General features: G+C 33.1%; 1 protein-coding gene and 1 long non-coding RNA gene across 2 annotated transcripts; both read left to right on the top strand.

The window, feature by feature from the left end:
* Positions 1-2,191: 2,191 nt before the first annotated feature.
* Positions 2,192-5,352, top strand: LOC125574876 (transcription factor TCP18-like). Its single transcript, XM_048738303.1, has 6 exons — positions 2,192-2,882; positions 3,001-3,041; positions 3,144-3,873; positions 3,986-4,081; positions 4,398-4,831; positions 5,137-5,352. Exons 3-6 carry the CDS (start codon positions 3,180-3,182, stop codon positions 5,197-5,199), a joined length of 1,287 nt encoding a protein of 428 aa, XP_048594260.1. The 5' UTR covers positions 2,192-2,882; positions 3,001-3,041; positions 3,144-3,179; the 3' UTR covers positions 5,200-5,352.
* Positions 5,353-6,053: 701 nt separating this feature from the next.
* LOC111206540 lies at positions 6,054-7,473 on the top strand. The gene is made up of 2 exons (XR_002658819.2): positions 6,054-7,075; positions 7,200-7,473. It is a non-coding gene; the product is annotated as an uncharacterized LOC111206540 (long non-coding RNA).
* Positions 7,474-19,388: the final 11,915 nt, after the last annotated feature.

Genomic DNA, 19,388 nt, shown 5'->3' with positions numbered 1-19,388 from the left:
AATATTTATTCAAATCCAAAATTATTGCACTGGTGATTCGAAGAAATACATGTAATTATGTAAGAAATCGTTTCGTAGTCAGCCGCTGTTAGAAATCCATTCTTTCTCTCTTCTTTAACTTCTCGCAAGGAGCTTCTCTACTCACATATAGTCATTTTCCGGTGCTGGTGGTTCATTTCTATCAAATGGCAGTTTTGCGGTTGTATTCTAGATTTTATTTTTCAACGCCTCAGTCTCTTTTCTTTGTTTCGTAGTGGTGTTGGTGGTCACCGTCGTTGGCGCTCGTGTGTGTTCGCTGGTATCGAATTCTATCCAAAGAGCGGCTGAGTTTTCGTCCAGGGTGTTGGACCTGTTTAATTAGATTGGTATATTTTTAGGCTTCTCTTTGCCAAGTCCATTAAGGATTTAATATTTTAGACCATAACTTTTTCTACTTTTGCTTTGTATTTTTCTTCTTCATGCATTTTGTTGTAGCAAAAAAACTTGTAAGCCTTTCAAAAAGAACATTTAATTAATTTAGTGCTATTGAAAACATTTTACATTACTGTTTTTATGATTGAAAGTTGTTTCAGAGAATTTTTAAATTTAATACTATAAGAAATTCTAAGTATAGTATATATTTTTTAAGTTGACAAAAAGTGTTTAAAAAATTATTTAAATAGAAAATTATCAAAATAATGATAAAAGTGAAAGTCACTTTAGTCTAGTGGTTTGACTAAATATTCATTAACAATTTTACACTATGAGGTAAAAGTTTTAAATTCTAGAAAAATCAGAATTATGCAAATTAATAGTGAAAAAACTTACAACATATATGCAGTATGGTACAAAGAGCACCATCAAAGGTGAAACCATATGACGAATCAGGTGATGCAGTCAAATAAAATTGTCAATAACATTTTTATATTTTATAATAATATAATCATCCAGCGTTAAAAATATAAATTGATCATATTTAATTATATACAGAATTCAAAATTTGTATTTGACGTGTATATAATATATATCATGTGTATATATATTCTGATGTTGGAATGCAAAAACTTTGTTCTTCCTTCCCTCTCATTTCCTTAAAACTAAATATTAAATTTCCTCATTTTCTTCTTAAATACTTAAAAGGCATATAACTTTATATACTAGATTCTAACCCACGCGGATGCGCAGATATTGTTATCATTTTATTACAAAATTTAAATTAATAGTAATGTAACTGATTTTATTATTATATATTATATAACTAAAATATATGTGAAATTTATTTTTTGTTACAATAATTTAAACCTCGATCATATTCTATTTTTTTTTTAAATCGTAATTTTTACTATTTTTACATTTTTATAACAATATTTTCTATTTCAAATAAAATACGGGATCCCAAAATATTATGTATATATATAGATGCGAAAATTTATGTAAAATGTTTTTTACAATAATTATATAATATATAGATATACCTACGATTATGTAAACCAAATACTCCTTCTGTTCCTACAAGATCCATGTTATATTTTTTCACATTTATTAAGAAAACATATAAAATTGTCATATAAAATTGTATTTTCCAATACATTGTTTTTATTAATTAACTATTTCCAATAACTTTTAACCAATGAGATTTTATTAAACATGATTGTATTTTTTGAAAAATACAATTTTTCATTAATTAATGTATTGAAAATGTAAAAAATGTATCTTTTTGAAACAATTTTTTTTCTCTAAAACATGGATCTTTTAGAGACGGAGGAAGTATATATTTGTCAAATAAATGTATTTACTATTTAAATATTTAAATATATAATATTTACCAAACTATTGTTAAGATCATGGTCACAAAAATCTACAATGTAGGAGAATAATATCCTTTCCATGTTTCTTTAAATATTAAGTAATATATATTGGATTTCTTGTGAATTGATCTAACCACATTTTACAGTAGATAAAAATAAGACTCTATTTTAATAGAGTAGATTCTCTGATTTGTGAATACTTTATTTTATTTATTTTGTATTCAAATTTTATAATTTTGATGATCTTCTTAATATGAAAATAAAACTTTATATCTAACTCTTTTTAATAGCTTTCATTTCCATTGAACTAAATTTCATTGCCTTCGTTTTGTCATTTTATTATAATTATCTTAATTAACTAAAATATGCTAAATGATATAATTAAGTTGATAGAGTTTATTTAACTAAACTCCATGGGTCACTTTTATTGGTACCAAAGATACTTTCAGTAAAACTGTAAGGTTAATATAATCATCAAATATATGATTTATCAACAAACACACATTTAACCCAAATTAGAAAAATATCCTATGAAGTTAATAGAAAATATTATTGTGATAGCTCAAAGATAAGTTTAGTAGATTAGATGATGTATATCTATATTTTGATTTCATATTAATTGTAAAGACATAAATATAGATATAAATCTCTAATTGTTTATTTTTGATAGATATCAAAGACTTATTTTTGAGTTCTTAGCTAATTTGTATTAATGAAATATCTCAAAGAAATCTAAGAAGATAAACAAAGATAGGGTCCTATCTATTCTCTTAAAACAATCCCCAGAACTAAATATAAAGGAGATTTATCATCATATTTCACAAAAACAAAACGAATATATACTTCTTTTCATGCCAATAAGAAGAAAATTAAGCAAAAGTAAAGAAAATAATTTCCTCTTCAAAAGCATACTCTCCTCTCAAATTGATGTTGTTCCTTCTCCATTATGATATCTCTCGGCCTCTCTCTCTATAGCTGTCTCTCTCTATAATTTATCTTTTTCTCTCTCTCCATTCTAGTTCATAGCACATAGACTTATTTAAGTACATTGCCTGTGTTGTCTTTCTCAACCATTAGTCCTTTACTTCGATAAAGGTACTCTCGTTCTCTCACTCCACACATTTAGACATAGATTCTCTTGAACAAAGACATATTGTACTATCTGCCTAATCACTATTACTGTTCCTTCTTTCATTTTTTCTTGATTTCGCAGGCTAAGGAAGAAAAGTTTTGATTGTCTTCGTCATTGGAACAGTAATCTTCTCTTTGATTTTATGCTTTCTCTCATTTTTTTCTCTTTTTGGTGCGTGTGAAGAAGGTTTTGGTACAAGTGTCATTCTCAAAATTTTGTTTTAGGTTTTAATTTTGTTGCTTCAAAACATCCAAAAGGACATGAACAACAACAAGACTTTCAGTACTACAAGCACCATCAATGAAGACTACATGTCATTCCCTTATAATGACAATTATTGCTCACAACCATTACTCCCTTTTAGCCCTTCCTCTTCCATTAACGACCTCTTGATTCACTCCAATTCCAACACATCAAACAATCATCTTGACCATCATCATCAATTCCTACAAGCAGCTTCTCCTTTTTCTCAATTCGAATTCGTCCAGGATTTTTCTCTCCTCCCCTCTTTCCTCCCACAAAACATTGCCCATAATGATAACCAAACCATAAGCATCAATGACCATCATCATCCATCCCTTCTTCCTTTGAACAACACCATTGATGAATCCCAACTCATTGAGCCGTCGGAGACCATAACCACACACAACGAAGACTCCCAGAGAATCTCAACTACTCAAGACCCGAAAATGAAAAATGCCAAGAAACCAAGCAGAACGGACCGGCACAGCAAGATCAAAACGGCTAAGGGGACAAGAGATCGTAGAATGAGACTCTCTCTAGATGTCGCCAAAGAATTGTTTGGCTTACAAGACATGCTTGGATTCGACAAAGCCAGCAAGACCGTTGAATGGTTGCTCACACAAGCCAAACCCGAGATCATAAAGATCGCCAACAGCCTTTCTAACCAGTTTAAACACGGCGGATTCAGCAGCGGAGATGACTCCCAAACCCGTACGTATACATTCTTTCTAGTTTTAAGTATACTAATGTTTTCATTTTCTTATGAAAAGATTTGATCTTCTTCATGCTTAATCTAAAACTCTGAGTTTCGAAATTAACCAAGGACCGGCGTTAGGATCAACGGAGACATCGTCTGATCTATGCGAATTTGCATCTGTGTGGACAGTCGAGGATAGAGGCAGCAATACTAGCATGACCGGTACGTACGTTAACCGTTGCCAACTTTTTATAGTTACAGTTTCAATTTTCTATCAAAGAGTTATAGTTTTATATATATTTTTCGAAAAAAGACAATTTGTATTGATATTAAAAATATTTTACTAGATACATAAACATGTTTTTACAATTATTGATACAAATAGAAGAAACTGAAACAATTTGATAAGGAAATGGAAATTGTAACAAATTTTCATGTCGAAACTCGTATAACATATGAAATATGAAATAAGCTAACATATAATATATGTTGTCTCTTCTTTGTGTTATTTTTCATATTTATATTCATCATTTCGTAGAAAATAAGGTGGATGGGAGAACAATGAGAGGGAAGAGAAAGATGTCGCAGCGAACGCCCATTTTGAAGGAGATGTCTAAAGATGCCAGAGCCAAAGCAAGAGAGAGAGCAAAGGATAGAACAATGGAGAAGATCATGAAGAGAAGACGACCACAAGTAAATGCCGTAGAAGAAGTAGAAGCTCATAATCAGCATGATGAGGTAGTAAAGAATAATAATTCTGGTGTTAATTGGACTACTTCTTTTGAGGTGACGCCCTGCGGAGAAAATATGGAAGAACTTTGCAAGAACAATCGTTTCGCAGTTTACAACGATTTTGTGGTGAATAAAAAAGATCACATTTCCGAAGAATCATATAATATGATCAGCCAATTGAATTCATCATTTCCAATGCTTACTCCCCATCGCAGCCAAGGTGCAGCTACTTCCATAGAGGTAACTTATTCTATATCTACAAGTCACATTTCATTACATATTTTTAAGAAATTTTTTTTTTGTTTGTTTCTATAGTAGATTCAATTTTTGTAGGCTACCTCAAATCCCTAAGTACCAAAAGTACTGATTAGTTAATACTATATAATGAGATTATCTGTTCATTTTATGTATTGTGGGTTGGTTATTTATAATTATCATCTAGTTCCATATAAAAAAATAATGGAAAGGCGCCGTTTTTCAGTTGATTATATTATCTCTTTGCAAAATTTCATCAATTTGTTTTTGTTTTGTTACGTTCCTTGCAGCAGCAGCAGCAGCAACAGGTTAGGGATGTTCATCACTTCTTGTACAACTATCATAATATGTAATAATGATATAAATTACCGTTAATTTCTCAAATTAATATATAATAATTTGTGTATATGTGAGTCTTATGAAGCTTTTTTACTTCACTTTCTTGTCATATATTAAATCGATGTAAAACAATCAATGCCTTTTATATAATATTTTGTTTAATTATAGTTCGTGTGGAACCTTATATGCATAGCATTAAACCCAATTTCGTTAATATATGTGCTTGTTCTTCATTCCAAAATAAAACTAAAGTAACAATATGTGTGTGTTTTACTTTGTGGGCAATCGTCTCTGTCTTCATGGATTCAGAAATTGTGTCAAGTGGTGAAGAAAGCTACTCTCTCCGTTTTCTTTAAGTAAATGAGATTTTAGACTTATTCACATAAATTAAAGAAAGCGTTTATTTATATTTTTATTAAGTATTCATCTATCCTCAAATTAATCAATAATAAAATAAATTTTATAATATAAATGGTCAAACAACATAAAACTAATATGTTTTATAAAACGTCATTTAATTTGAAGCAGTTTAAAAAATAATAATCAAGTATTAAAAATGGAGGGAATATTATTTATGGTTTAATTCGCTTTCACACTACTGATTCTCTTTATGAGACATCTACGTCAATTCTAGTATAGTCCATTAAACCCGAATCAAGAACTTCAAACCTTTCAAGGTTATTAACTTAGTTAAACAGAGCAACCTGTGATAACTATTATGTATAAGTGGGTTTAGGTTTACACACAAGTTCATATGTGTAAAAAAATCTAGATATATTATTCAGACACGTTATCACTTTCTAATTAGTTTTTATTTTAATGATGTGAAACTAGCTATTTACTTTGTCCTTTTACCAGTGATATATATACATACTAGGATCGGCCCGCCCTACGGGCGGGAAGTTATAATAAAAACTATTTTATTATGTTGAATAGTGTTTACTTTTTTGTTTAAAAACTAATTTTAAGTTAGCACTTAGTGATTTAGCCCAAAAATAGTACTTAGAGTTATGATATAACATAATTCTATTTGTAATAGTTTTCGAATGGTGTCGTCATTTTGTATTTAGTCATTTGATGATGTTGCGATTTGTTTAAAATGAGGAAGTTGTTATTAGAACAGTTGCAACACTTTTGAGAGTCACATATTTAATTACCATTAGGAAAACGCTCTTGGCTAACCAACTCGAGATTCGATTCCACAAATGAAAATAGTATGCAAAGATGAAATCGAATGAAAAGATATTAATGTCATAATTGAACAATTGTCATATTATCTATATGCAATATTATCCTTTCACGTGTATTGTTAAATTTTGGGATGGGCTTTGGATGCTTGGGCTGTTATCCACTCTCTGGACTTGTCCTCTTCGACTTTATAATCAATCAAACGAATGTTGACCCAAAAAAAAAGAAATAAAAAGTTTATATGTGTTTAATTGCATATACACGTGGAGTGCTTCTTTAGTTAGGTGAGACTGAATTCAAGAAGAAACAAAAGAGAAAGGACCAAACTGCAAATAGGTGTAACTTAAGTTGTTTATCAGATCTAGGGTCTTCCACATTTATATCTGCCGATCTCAAACTCTTCACGGGATGAGGCTCGTCGCCTGATGAAGGAAAAATCATGGCTTGAGGTCCTCTGCAGTTGGAGGTGAGAGCGATGATTTTGGGAGCTGAGATGGCCGTTGGTCGTGAGCTTAGAAGATCGCAGCGGTGAAAAAGATGAACGCCCTCACGCCACAGAGAAAGCTTAAACACGACAAAGGAGGGAGGTACTCACGGTTGGACCACCGGAGATCAATCGGAGCGGCAACAAAGATGACAGGAGAAGTCGCAGGAGAAGTCGCGGTGCCATGGCGAGGAGTCGAGGTTGCCGAGACAAATAAGGTAAGAGAAGCACTTTTGACTTTAGCCATTTCTCAGAGATTAAGTTTACTTTGCAAGTTAATCAGACTGATAAGTTGATTTTGAGAAGAGGATGTCTAACTTTTTTATAGTCGCATGTATACAGCTTCATATTAAATGATAAATCATGGTGAATGGAGTTATGAAGGGCTTTAAGGCGATGTATCTGTCAATGAAGAAGAAGATCAAACGACGTGAGAAAAATTTCTACCAACAGATTCATCCGCCGACTTTGTCGACTCAATCCCTAGAATTAGAATCACCGTGCTATCGGGATGGGTTTTAGCCTAAAGCCCACATAAAAACTGTAACCCATATCTCTTCAATTTTTTTGTAAATGAAACGCAGCGCATAAGCAAAAGTGGACAGGTGTTACGCTCTGGTTAAACGACTTAGTGACATGGAATCTGAGCTGGCAGCACAGGAGTGAAGCAAACATATTTATATATATATAGATATTATAAAAGGATTGCAGTTCAAAATCACAAAACGCATACTGAAGAGAGAAAGTAAGAAAGAGAAAGGGGATCTGTAATCGGGTCCGGTGACTGGCGGCGCGTGAGCGCGCGTGCCGTCACCGGAGCCCTCTAGCCACCAGCAAAGCTGTTGATTTCTGCTTCGGTCTTGTCTCCTTTCCCAACCGCCTTGCCCGAGCTCTGGAACAAGGCCATCCATGGCGGACCTGTCTCTGGCGTAAGGGCGCGGATGTGGTGAGGTAGGCGCGGTGAGGTTTTTCGTTCGGTTTCTTTGGTTTGTCTCCGGGAGGTGGAGGCTTCTTCAGCTCCGTCGACGCCGGTTCCTGTCCCCGCGAGGTGGAGGCTTCCGCAGCTCTGACGTCGTCGGTCTAGATCTCGGGGGGTGAAAGTGTTTCGTTGCTTTGCCTTGCCGTTTTTGGTCCCTAGGTTTCGTTTTAGGGTTTGTTTTCTCTCTTTTTAGTTTCACGGTTCTGGATTGGTTGGATGGGTGGAGATCTCGTAGGTGGGTGATCGAAGCTCGACCGCGGTTAAAGGTGTTGGGTCGCGCGAAGCTTCTATCTCGGTGATGGGGTTGAACGGTGTCGGATGAGATCTCGAATTTTCGATTGACGCTCTCCGAGTTTAGATTCACCTGAGTGGAAAGCGTTTGCGGCGGTGATGGTTCTGAGTGGGTGATTTCCGATTCCTAAGGGTGAATCGATGGTTGGTGTAACTGGTGGCGTTTCGAAGGGAGGCGTCGTCGGAGCCGCAGCGTTTGTCCGCGCGGCGGCGGAGCTCCTTCGGGATCATTGGGTCTCGCAGATGGGCCTTGGGCCATGCTTGTGATTTGTTTTCTTTGGGCCCGTTTCCTTGGGTTTTTTTGTAATATGTGTTATGGGCTTTTTGCCCTTTAATGGAAATTTCAATTGAGTAAAAAAAAAAAAGGATTGCAGTTTTAAAAGTTTCTGGATAACTACAGATAAAAACCTGATAAAAACATCCCAAAAGTACGATTATGAACCTGATGTTGAAACTGTTTTCTATTAACATAAGAAATTATATTTAGTTCAAAAAAAACATAAGAAATTATATATTCTGACAGAAACATATATATCCTACAATAAACTTGTTTCACTGAGAGCATCTACAGTGGTTGACTTCATTTTTATCTTCAAAAGTTCATTTTTTCCACACAAAAAAAATAAAGCAACATTCACTCCAACGGTTTGCTTCATTTTTTTCTTATAAAATGAATATTCCAAGTATATTCTATCTCCACTTTATCACTAATTATTAATAGACATCTTATACTTTTTTATATTTACTTATTAGACCTAACTATTTTGTTTTAACATTGATCCAACATAATTATTATTTCATATAAATTTAATATACTCATATTATTACATAACATGAGTAAACAAACATAAAACATCGTAATTTGTATGAAAAAACACCATATATATAAAAAAATTCTACAATTGATTAACAGACGTGTTTAGAGTAAGAAATGAGTTTGTTTATCTTTGATTCTTAAAAAGTTCTTAAAAACATATGAATTCGATATAAACATCTGACTAGATAAAAATAATAGTCAAAATTTTGAAATTAATTAGATTATATTACAGCATATAGTTAATTTTGCAAAAGATAAAAATAAATAAAAATTAAGGACCAATTTACAATGAAAAAGTTTATTTTCAAAAAAATGAAAATATGTACAATAGATCTTCAAATTTGAAACAATACTATTCATTGCTTTATTTTGAAGCAAAAAATGAAGTATAATTGGAGCAAAACTTACTTCAAAATAAAGCAAAAAGTGAAAATGAAGTGGAGTTGGAGATGGTCTAACCTCTCCTTGTTCCATTTGTATGCTAACAGAATATACTTTGTTTGATAGCCTCATGGAAAAGAAGTTTTTATCTGATTTGGTGCCACTTGCAGATGACCTATATATTGATTTTCTGTCAAACCTTTAGTGGTTGAGTTAGTTGTAGTCCAGCGTAGAAGTGTTTAATTATTCATAAAACATATAGGTCTGACCAGACCACACTCACCATATGCTTGCAATACATATTATTTTCATAGTTTGCTTTTCCTAGAGTAGCATGTGTTGTTGTGTACCTTGGTTCTCCATTTTTATCTGGTCTTCTGGTGGCTCCTAAAAAACACATCCACATGAAAAAAATATCTACTAGAATTCCATCTACAACCTCATAAATTTCCTAATTTATTCAGAAATAGAATAAATATTGAAAAAAATGTAAGCATCTGATACCCAGATAGTGACTACTGTAAATTTGTAATATATATATATATATATATCGATGTGCAAGCACAATACATAATTACATAGGAGTACTCTATGGCCATGTCGGAAAATTGAACCAATTTAGAATAATATCATAATTCAACTATCAATATTAGAGTCCGTTTAACATTTTGTAAATCTGTTATGATTCAAAATATGTCTGAAAATGTCTCGTAGTTGGTAATAACAAACACGCATGATACTTGCAGGCTAATGCCAACATAAAAGTTTGGAGAAGAGATTTATATTATGGGAATTAGGGAAACTACAATTACGAAAACTCAATATTTAATTAATTCGATTTGACCATTCATTTCTTTTTATGGAAGTGTAATCTTTATGTAACATTTTTTTTTGTAATATTTTATTGTTCTATATGGGTGTCTACATTACGACCAACGGGGTCACGTGCCATTGGCTAAAATTTGATTTTCTTTAAGCACTTGTCTTAAAACTAGTTCAACTTCTATGAAAAGAATGAATGGTCAAATCGGATTACATGAGTTACAATAATGTTACTTTAGACAACCATGTTTTCTTGCAGTGATAATTTTTTAATTTACATACATCAATTATAAGAAAATGAAAACATATATTTATATATTTGTAAAGTCATGTGAACCGCAATGCTAAACATATAAACAGACATAAATATTACATGAGTTACAATAATATCAAACATAACAGAGACGATATAGGGAAAAATATTATGTGTATTGTTTAAACGCAAAGCTTGTTTTATTGTAATTGGTTCCAGGTAATCAGTAAAATGGAAGAATAGGTCCTATAACAAAGAATTAGAAGAGGTCGTAGAAACGAAGTGTCGATCAATTCTTTAGAGAAAGGAATATGAAACATGTATTAGAAGTGATTAAAATGAAATTCTACGAAAGGAGAACATATGTTAAATGAGTAAACAGATAATTGAGAAAAGATAAAAACAAATAATTCTACAAAAAGTTATGCATATATTAAAAACATTTATAATCTTTTAAACATTTCATGACGCATCATCAATGTAAATATATATCTTACTTCTTACATCAACTAATCGACAATTATATATCAACTAGTCGACCAAAACATGTCCATTTCCTAATACTGTGAAGTGGAACGCAAGTGGAGTGCCAAACATGTAAACACAATGATAATGCAGTACTTGTGTAGACACCATTCCACATAAAAGAATTCAAAATATAATTTATCAAAAGAATTTTTGGGTTTGTTTTGAACAGACCTAGTGAGTATTAGAATATAGGACGATGTTTATGATTATGAATAAGCAAAGCACTAGTAAGTTTACGTTGTTCTTAGAGGAAAGGAGAAGGAAATTTAGAGGATTCTCTTAAACCACTAGGTTACATTATTCTCAGAGGAAAAAAGAAATACAAAATCGACTTATATGAGAAGAACAGCAAAAGTTGAAATATAATATAAAGTGGCCCCATTTGTCAAGATGTAATATCTCTCTGGAATTCAAAAGTTGACAAGAAAGAAAAATCTACGGAATCCGAAAATAATTAAAATAACAATACGTGGTGAAGACTACTGAAGAGTAATTAGAGAACTAACAGAACGTAACTGTTAATTAGTCATACTCTATAATTTATCTTGTTGACTGTGGAAACGTCAAAAAATCAATTTGAAAGAATTAAAGGGGATTAATCAATCTCCTTATCAAGAAAAAAACTCTGTTAAGAGGTAATTAAGCAGAACAAAACAAGAATTAAATGGATATGCAAGATTTTCTCTTCTCAATTCCACTCGGCAAAGCTGTAAAAAACCTATTGATAGAGAGAAAACTAGAAGATAATACGAGACTGATGAATGAAACCAAAAAAAAAACCTAAATCTGAGTTACCAAAAAAGCCCTAGATCTGGATAGCGAGAAACCAGAACTTTGACTGTCATCACCAAAAACAAAACAAAAACTAACGAATCCGACCTTCGATGTACTAGTTAGAGATACAGATCTAGAAGTATATATAAGAGAATGAGACCCAGAAACTGCAAATTAATTAACCTGACATTGTCTCTCTTTCTCTCTCTTATGCTTTCAAACCCTACTATAATTCAAAGCCCTAGTAAGAGAGAGTGTGTGGCTTTGAACAATAGATACCAACCCTACAAGTAGGAGTGGAGAAAAAAAATGTACGCATCCTGCATCAATGGCGGATTTTTAGGGGTTTCCGGCAAACATTCTTGATTTTTTCTGTTTTTTTTTTAAGTAAAGATTTTTGTTGTTGTTTGGTTCAAAATGGTGAAGCGAGTCATTCGTAGGTATTAGATGGGAAGTGGCTCATTTAATTTATCTTTTTTTTTCAGTTGCCAAACAGTCATCGCATTTCTCCTTGGTGAGTGGCTCATTAGGTTAATATATGTATAGTTCTTTTGAAAAAAAGAAGCGTAAGTATAGTTTTAAACTTAATATCAATCATATTAATGAACCCGCCTCACTTTGTTCACGGTGATATTTAGCATTAGCATTGTTTTCATGGCTTTTCTTTTCAACTTAAATTTGGTTCTTTCTAATAATTTAAGCCCATAATCTCTTCGGATTGGAGATCACAGAAGATTATAGTAGAATTTTTTCCGGTATCGGTGTTCGAGACTTTCCTTTTCTGATTCTCTATATAGTACATGTCATTATGGTTAAATACTCCTTTTCTTTTCGTCTCTGCACACAAATTTTGACTTTGAATCAAGTTAGTTTTTTTTTTCATTTTGTAATTTCCTTTGCTTACAATTTGAATACGATTGTCATGATGTTTTCTGCAGTTACATAACAAACACACACCCAATTATAACAACTGGACATGCATAAAGGAAAAATGGAAAAAATGATGGTAACATTATATAAAATAAAACAAAAACCGATGAAACAAATTAAAACTTCCTATTAACAAGGATAAATCGCACGTTTGATATTTTTGTTAAAATATGCACTAAAAGTCCTAACTGAGCTCAAGGACAGACGTTTGATATTGTATCTACTTTGTTAATTTTTCCTTTTGGATTGTATCTGCTTGGTTATATATTTTTGGGGCTTGATATAAATTTGATTTTCTGCATGTTTTTTGACTTTTTGGATTAACAAGTACCTTAATTTTGAAATAATCAAGTACTTAATAACTGATGAGCTGAAGCATAGACACGACTGATTACAAGTCCTCATTTCTTTGGCACATCATATCACACATCTTCCTAAAACCTAAAGTGGTTTTATGTTTAGCCATTTAGTTAAAAAAAAAACAGAACACGATATCCAGTGGCCACAATGGGTCAATATGGTAGGTATGGCAATTGAAATAAATAGGCCCAAAACGTTAATCAATTTTAGATGTATAGGACTGTTAACGTGACCCAAAGCCCACAGATTTGATCATCCTCTGCATGATGATATCTCAAATGAAACAATAATGCATAATAGTCTCGGCTCCTCAGTTTAATAATTTAATTATATTAGATGATTTTCCATATTCATGCATGGATATAAATATTTAAAAATAAATATATTATAACTTTCAATTTAAATAATTTAAATAATTTATATGTTTATTTTATATTAATAATATAATATTTTTTAAATTAGATATGTGATTTTGTATATGTAATATCTACTTATTTGAAATTCAACCATACTATTTTGTTTCTTTAAATATATTAATATTTTGATGATTTTTTAAATTTATATTTAGGTTAGTTGTTCAGAGTATATATATATATATTAGTGAGATTTGGTATAACATAATATATTTTTATTTTGAGAATCAAATAGAAAAAATAAACTAAAGTGTGGATTGATTAAAAATTAAATATAAAAATATAAAGATAATATTTTAAATATCATACAAATATATTTTACAAAAGAAATAAATTGTTAAAGTTATTTGAATTTTACCTTTACTTGAATATGTTTTGAGGTGTCCATAATTTATATCTATAAACTTAGTAAAATATTATTATAAAATAATATTTTTTTTATTTTATTATTTTAGTATCAAGATTATTTTTTGTTCTTTTCTACAACAAACACTTACGGACTCATGTTGACTATGTAAACCAAATTGGTAACTCTGCATCCATGTGAACGACGAAAAACGATTGTTTCCTAGCACTGTGTGCTAAGCTATCCGCCCGTAGGTTCTCTGTCTGGGGTACATGATGAACTATGTCTCAGTTGAGGAAACTTCTTTTTAAAAGCTTAATGTCTTCCAGGTAACTTTCAAATGTTGGTCATTCTTCTGGTTTTGAAACCATCTTCAACAATTGAGAACAATCCGTTGCAAACGTAATCTGAAACTGTCTTAAATTTTTCATACATTCCATTGCCCAAATTAATGCTTCCACCTCCGAATGTAGAGGTGAAAGATATGCCCTTACATTCCTTGCCCCTAATAAACCATCAAACCCCAGTAAAGTGCTATACCAGCCTTGCCATGAAAATAAGTCTTTATCTTTCCATGAACCATCTATGAAGCACCATCGTCCTGAAGTCGGTATTGTAGGTCTGTTATGTACTTGATGCTCCCTCGTTTGATCCTTTACTACATGTGCCTCAACCCAAAGTGTTGATTCCAATTTTGTTGTTTTCAGTGTGTTCCTTGGATCAATATCCAGATTACTAAACACTTTGTTATTCCGACCTTTCTATATATACCATAATATCCATGCAAATTGGTGATCATCCATCCTTGGATTGACTCTCCAAAATAGATGATCCATGTCGGTGAAAAAATAACTAATGGAAAAAAATATTAAGGTTCGATGGTATCTTATTTTTATTAACTTTCTTTTTTTAATGAAATCACGTTATATATAAATATTATTAAAAATCTGTTTTTATAAATTGTAATTTTTTTATTATATATATTATTGGAAAAAAATAAAAAGTAATTAAATTAAAATCTAATTAACAGAAAATACCAAATAAAAAAAGAAAATAAATTTAATAATGGTAATTTAATGGTAATATTTTAAATTTATTAAAAGTACATTTGTAATCAACCATCGTGAGAATTAATGCGAGCGTGAACATGACACGAAAGAAACTTACTTCTCAAATAATATTATAGAAATTCAACATACCTGATTATCTGGATAATATCTTTTATAGATGTGGTTGTGATTCTCTACTAGTTTATAGTATATATATACCATATAGTAATATTGGAATTAATATAAAACAAGTCTGAAAAAATTAGCAAATTAATAATACAACAAAATTACAAGAAAATTGTACTAATAAGAATATTCACATATTTGTGACAAAAAAAAAAGAAAAAAAAAGAAGATTCACATATTTGGTTCCTTTTTACATATTTAATAGAAAAATTGTATTAGTTTAATACTGATGACAAAATGAAGATAGCCCGAATAATCAAGCGCAAAGTAATATAATAGTATTATTACCTTTGTCCGGGGAATTATATTGTTTTGTTTGAAGTAAACATTTTTCTTTTGTAGGGGGAGGCTACCTAACACTCCTGATATCGTGCTTCCTAACTCCCGTTCAACAGCGATTCTTCTTCGTTAATTATATGTACCAAACTATTTGAATTTAATAGTTTAGCATTCATATTCCACCAATGTTGTTGAAAATGTTGTTATTTATGCATAAGCATATCGTGTTTTAGAGCTTTTGGTAATATGATAGGGGTACTACTCGTAATGACTTTGAGAAATAATAAAATAAACGGAAAATCAAACTTGATTAGTGGGTTAATAAAGAAATACAGGTCGTTCCGGTCAACTACATTTAGCGTCCCTTAATGTTCTAATTAATTAACCTTAATTAAAATGGCTAACCACCCACGTAAAGTGTTAGGTGTTTTTATATGTGAATGATACGTTATTTTTTATCGAGAATCAAGGGTGGACTATTGGACTAAAAGAGATTATTAATTAATGGATACGCCCATCTTAGGATAGATGGTTTACTATTCCGGTTTAATGTTAGTTTACTCTAGTTACCGGTTTACTTGTATGATCTCATTTGCTATATAAGTGAGATTATGTTATTATTGTAAAGTAAGTTTAATGTGAATAACAAACTTTTATCGTTAAGCTTCATCTAAACTCAGCTCCATCTTCTTCATCATCAAGCTTGATTCAGTTCTTAATATGGTATCAGAGCATTCACAGTGATCTTCCGCTTCATCTTCTCTTTCCGATGAGTGCTCCGATGATGCTAATTTCCCGATTTGCTTTCGTCTTGTTCACGGCAATCGTGGAGCTTTTTCATGGAGTTTTGAGCTGTTTCCTCTTCATTCTCTTTTCGCTTTCCTTTTGATTGACCTTTCTCGAACGATTCTCTCTTCTTTTGATCGTTTCGACTTGTCTCTTGATTTTGATTCTACTTTGCGCGATGGCGACTCATGAATCAGGATCGAATCTTCCTCCGGATGCTGAGAATCCGTCTCGTTTCAGGACTGATCAATATGAGAATCCCTACTATCTACATAACACTGATCATCCTGGCCTTGTCCTTGTTTCGGATCGATTAACGACGGCATCGGAGTTTCATTCTTGGAGGCGTTCTGTTCGTATGGCGCTCAACGTTCGCAACAAACTTGGATTCATTGATGGTACAATTCTTCGTCCTTCTCCTACGCATCGTGATTATGGTGTGTGGTCTAGATGCAATGACATTGTTGCGACTTGGTTGATGAACTCAGTTTCTAAAAAGATTGGTCAAAGTCTCTTGTTTATCTCTACTGCTGAGGGCATTTGGAATAATCTTGTATCTCGTTTTAAACAAGATGATGCTCCGAGAGTCTATGATCTTGAGCAGAAACTGAGTAAGATAGAGCAAGGTGCTATGGATGTCTCTGCTTACTATACTGAGTTGTTGACATTGTGGGAAGAGCATAAGAATTATGTGGAGCTGCCAGTGTGTACGTGTGGTCGTTGTGAGTGTGATGCAGCTAGTCTTTGGGAGAAATTGCAGCAGCGTAGTCGAGTCACGAAGTTCCTTATGGGTTTAAATGAGTCTTATGAGCAAACTCGTCGACATATCTTGATGTTGAAGCCTATACCGACGATTGAAGAAGCATTCAATATTGTGACTCAGGATGAACGTCAACGAGCTCTCAAGCCTTCTACCAAGATTGATAGTGTGGCGTTTCAAACTTTGACTCCTGCGGCAAGTTCATATCCTGATTCTTCTTTGGCGACTATTGAGAACAATGCCTATATTGCTGCTTATAATACTTTGAGGCAGAATCAGCGTCCTGTTTGTACACATTGTGGGAAGAGTGGCCACACTGTTCAAAAGTGTTTTAAGCTCATTGGCTTTCCCCCGGGTTATAAGAATGGTGGTTCTGGTTATGGTGCAAAGAATCAATCTTTTCAGAAGAATCAGCAACCGCAACAATCTCGTCCTGTACAACAACTGCAGCTTCCTACTGCTTCTCAACAGGCGAATGCGATTGCTAATGTTCATTCTGCTCCGGGTTCCTCTGCTTATATGTCTCCTTATACTGGTGGTCTTCCTCATGTCACAAGTGGTGGGAATAGTACTGTCCTTCAGGAGTTTACACCCCAACAGATCCAACACTTGATTTCCCAATTCAACTCTCAAGTTCGAGTTCCAGAGCCTCAAGTTTCTTCTTCCAGAGCTACTATTACCGAACATGGTGTCATGGCTACTACCTCTTCGTCTGGTAACTTTCCTTTTCCTTCTACTACCCTGAAATATAATCATTTGGACCTTACATTTCGAGATCATTGTCTCTCTTCAATGCATTCTTTTTTGCCTCGTGATGCTTGGATTATAGATAGTGGGGCCTCTAGTCATGTTTGCTCAGATTTAGCGATGTTTACAGAATTAACACCAGTTCATAATGTGACTGTTACATTGCCCAATGGTAGTAAAGTACCTATTACTCATACTGGCATGATTCATATCACTGATTCTTTGATCTTGCATAATGTTCTTCATGTTCCAGATTTTAAATTCAACTTGATTAGTGTAAGTCAGCTATTAAGCACGTTATTTTGTTCAGCACATTTCTTTGCTAATAGCTGCTTCATACAGGAACTTACACAGGGATTGATGATTGGGAGGGGTAATCTTTATCACAATCTATACATTCTTGAGTTGCCATCCCTCTCAACATCAACACCTGCAACGTTTTTCTGTGGCTCTCTCTTACATGACGCGCATTTGTGGCATCTTCGCTTAGGACATCCGTCTTCTGCAGTTTTTCAAAACATTGTTCCAGCTTTACCTACTTTCAAGTCTGTCTCGCCTTCAAAAGAGTCTCATTGTACTGTTTGTCCATTAGCTAAGCAAAAGAGGTTAGCTTTTGTTTCTCATAACAGCTTGTCTCCGCATCCTTTTGATTTAGTTCACATAGATGTTTGGGGACCTTTTAGTACAGAGTCTGTAGAAGGATTTTGTTATTTTTTTACCTTGGTGGATGATTGTACACGAATGACTTGGATCTATATGCTGAGAAATAAAAGTGATGTTTCAGAATGTTTTCCAGCTTTTCTTAAACTTGTTTCTACACAATTTAACACTAAAGTCAAAGCTATTCGATCTGATAATGCACCTGAGCTAGTTTTTCATGATCTTCTTAAAGAAAATGGCATTCTACACTTCTATTCTTGTGCTTATACTCCTCAACAGAATTCTGTTGTTCTTGTTACAATGAACATAATCATGCATCTTCATCTCATACTACGGTCTCATTGGATACTGGTGCTGGTTTTGTACCTATTGCTAGATCTAAGCGTATGACTAAGGCCCCTAGCTACTTATCTGAGTATCATTGTGCCTTACTTCCTTATCACTCTTTTTCCTTGGATCCCATCAAGCCTGACCAGAAAACACCATATCCCATTTCCTCTGTTCTTTCTTATGATCATCTTAGTCCCTCTTACCATGACTCTGTTATTGCCTATACCTTGGAAACTGAACCTAAGACTTTCAAGCAAGCCATGGCATCTGAGAAGTGGCGTGGTTCTGTGAAATTGGAGTTTGATGCTCTTGATCAAAACAGAACTTGGGATGTTGTTTCTCTTCCTCACGGAAAGAATGTTGTTGGATGTAAATGGGTACACACTATCAAGTATAATGCAGATGGAACTGAGGAAAGACCGAAATCTCGTTTGGTAGCTCAAGGTTTTACGCAGCAGGAGGGTCTTGACTACATGGACACGTTTTCTCCGGTTGCGAAGATGACGAGTGTCAAGTTATTGTTGAGTTTGGCTGCTGTGAAGGGTTGGTCTTTGAATCAAATGGATGTTTCCAATGCTTTCCTGCATGGTGACCTTGATGAGGAGATTTATATGAGCCTTCCTCAAGGCTATACTCCTCCACCAGGAACTACATTGCCGCCTAATCCTGTTTGTCATTTTCTCAAGTCTCTTTATGGTTTGAAGCAAGCGTCGAGGCAGTGGTATAAGAGATTCTCTTCGGTGCTTCTTGGTGATAATTTCATTCAATCTCCAGCTGACAATACTCTGTTTGTCAAAGCCACTTCGACCTCTTTTGTTGCTGTTCTTGTCTACGTGGATG

Source organism: Brassica napus, chromosome A1 (genome assembly GCF_020379485.1).
Source record: "Brassica napus cultivar Da-Ae chromosome A1, Da-Ae, whole genome shotgun sequence".
NCBI classification, from domain to species: domain Eukaryota; kingdom Viridiplantae; phylum Streptophyta; class Magnoliopsida; order Brassicales; family Brassicaceae; genus Brassica; species Brassica napus.
Note: the sequence above shows the minus strand (reverse complement) of the source record. Positions and strands in the feature narration are given on the sequence as shown.

What these genes read in the sequence shown, in the direction of transcription:
- LOC125574876 (XM_048738303.1), top strand. Translation starts at nt 3,180, where the DNA reads ATGAACAACAACAAGACTTTCAGTACTACAAGCACCATCAATGAAGAC. An exon ending in CGGAGATGACTCCCAAACCC is followed by an intron (nt 3,874 to 3,985) that starts GTACGTATACAT and finishes AAATTAACCAAG; the next exon opens with GACCGGCGTTAGGATCAACG. An exon ending in CAGCAATACTAGCATGACCG is followed by an intron (nt 4,082 to 4,397) that starts GTACGTACGTTA and finishes ATCATTTCGTAG; the next exon opens with AAAATAAGGTGGATGGGAGA.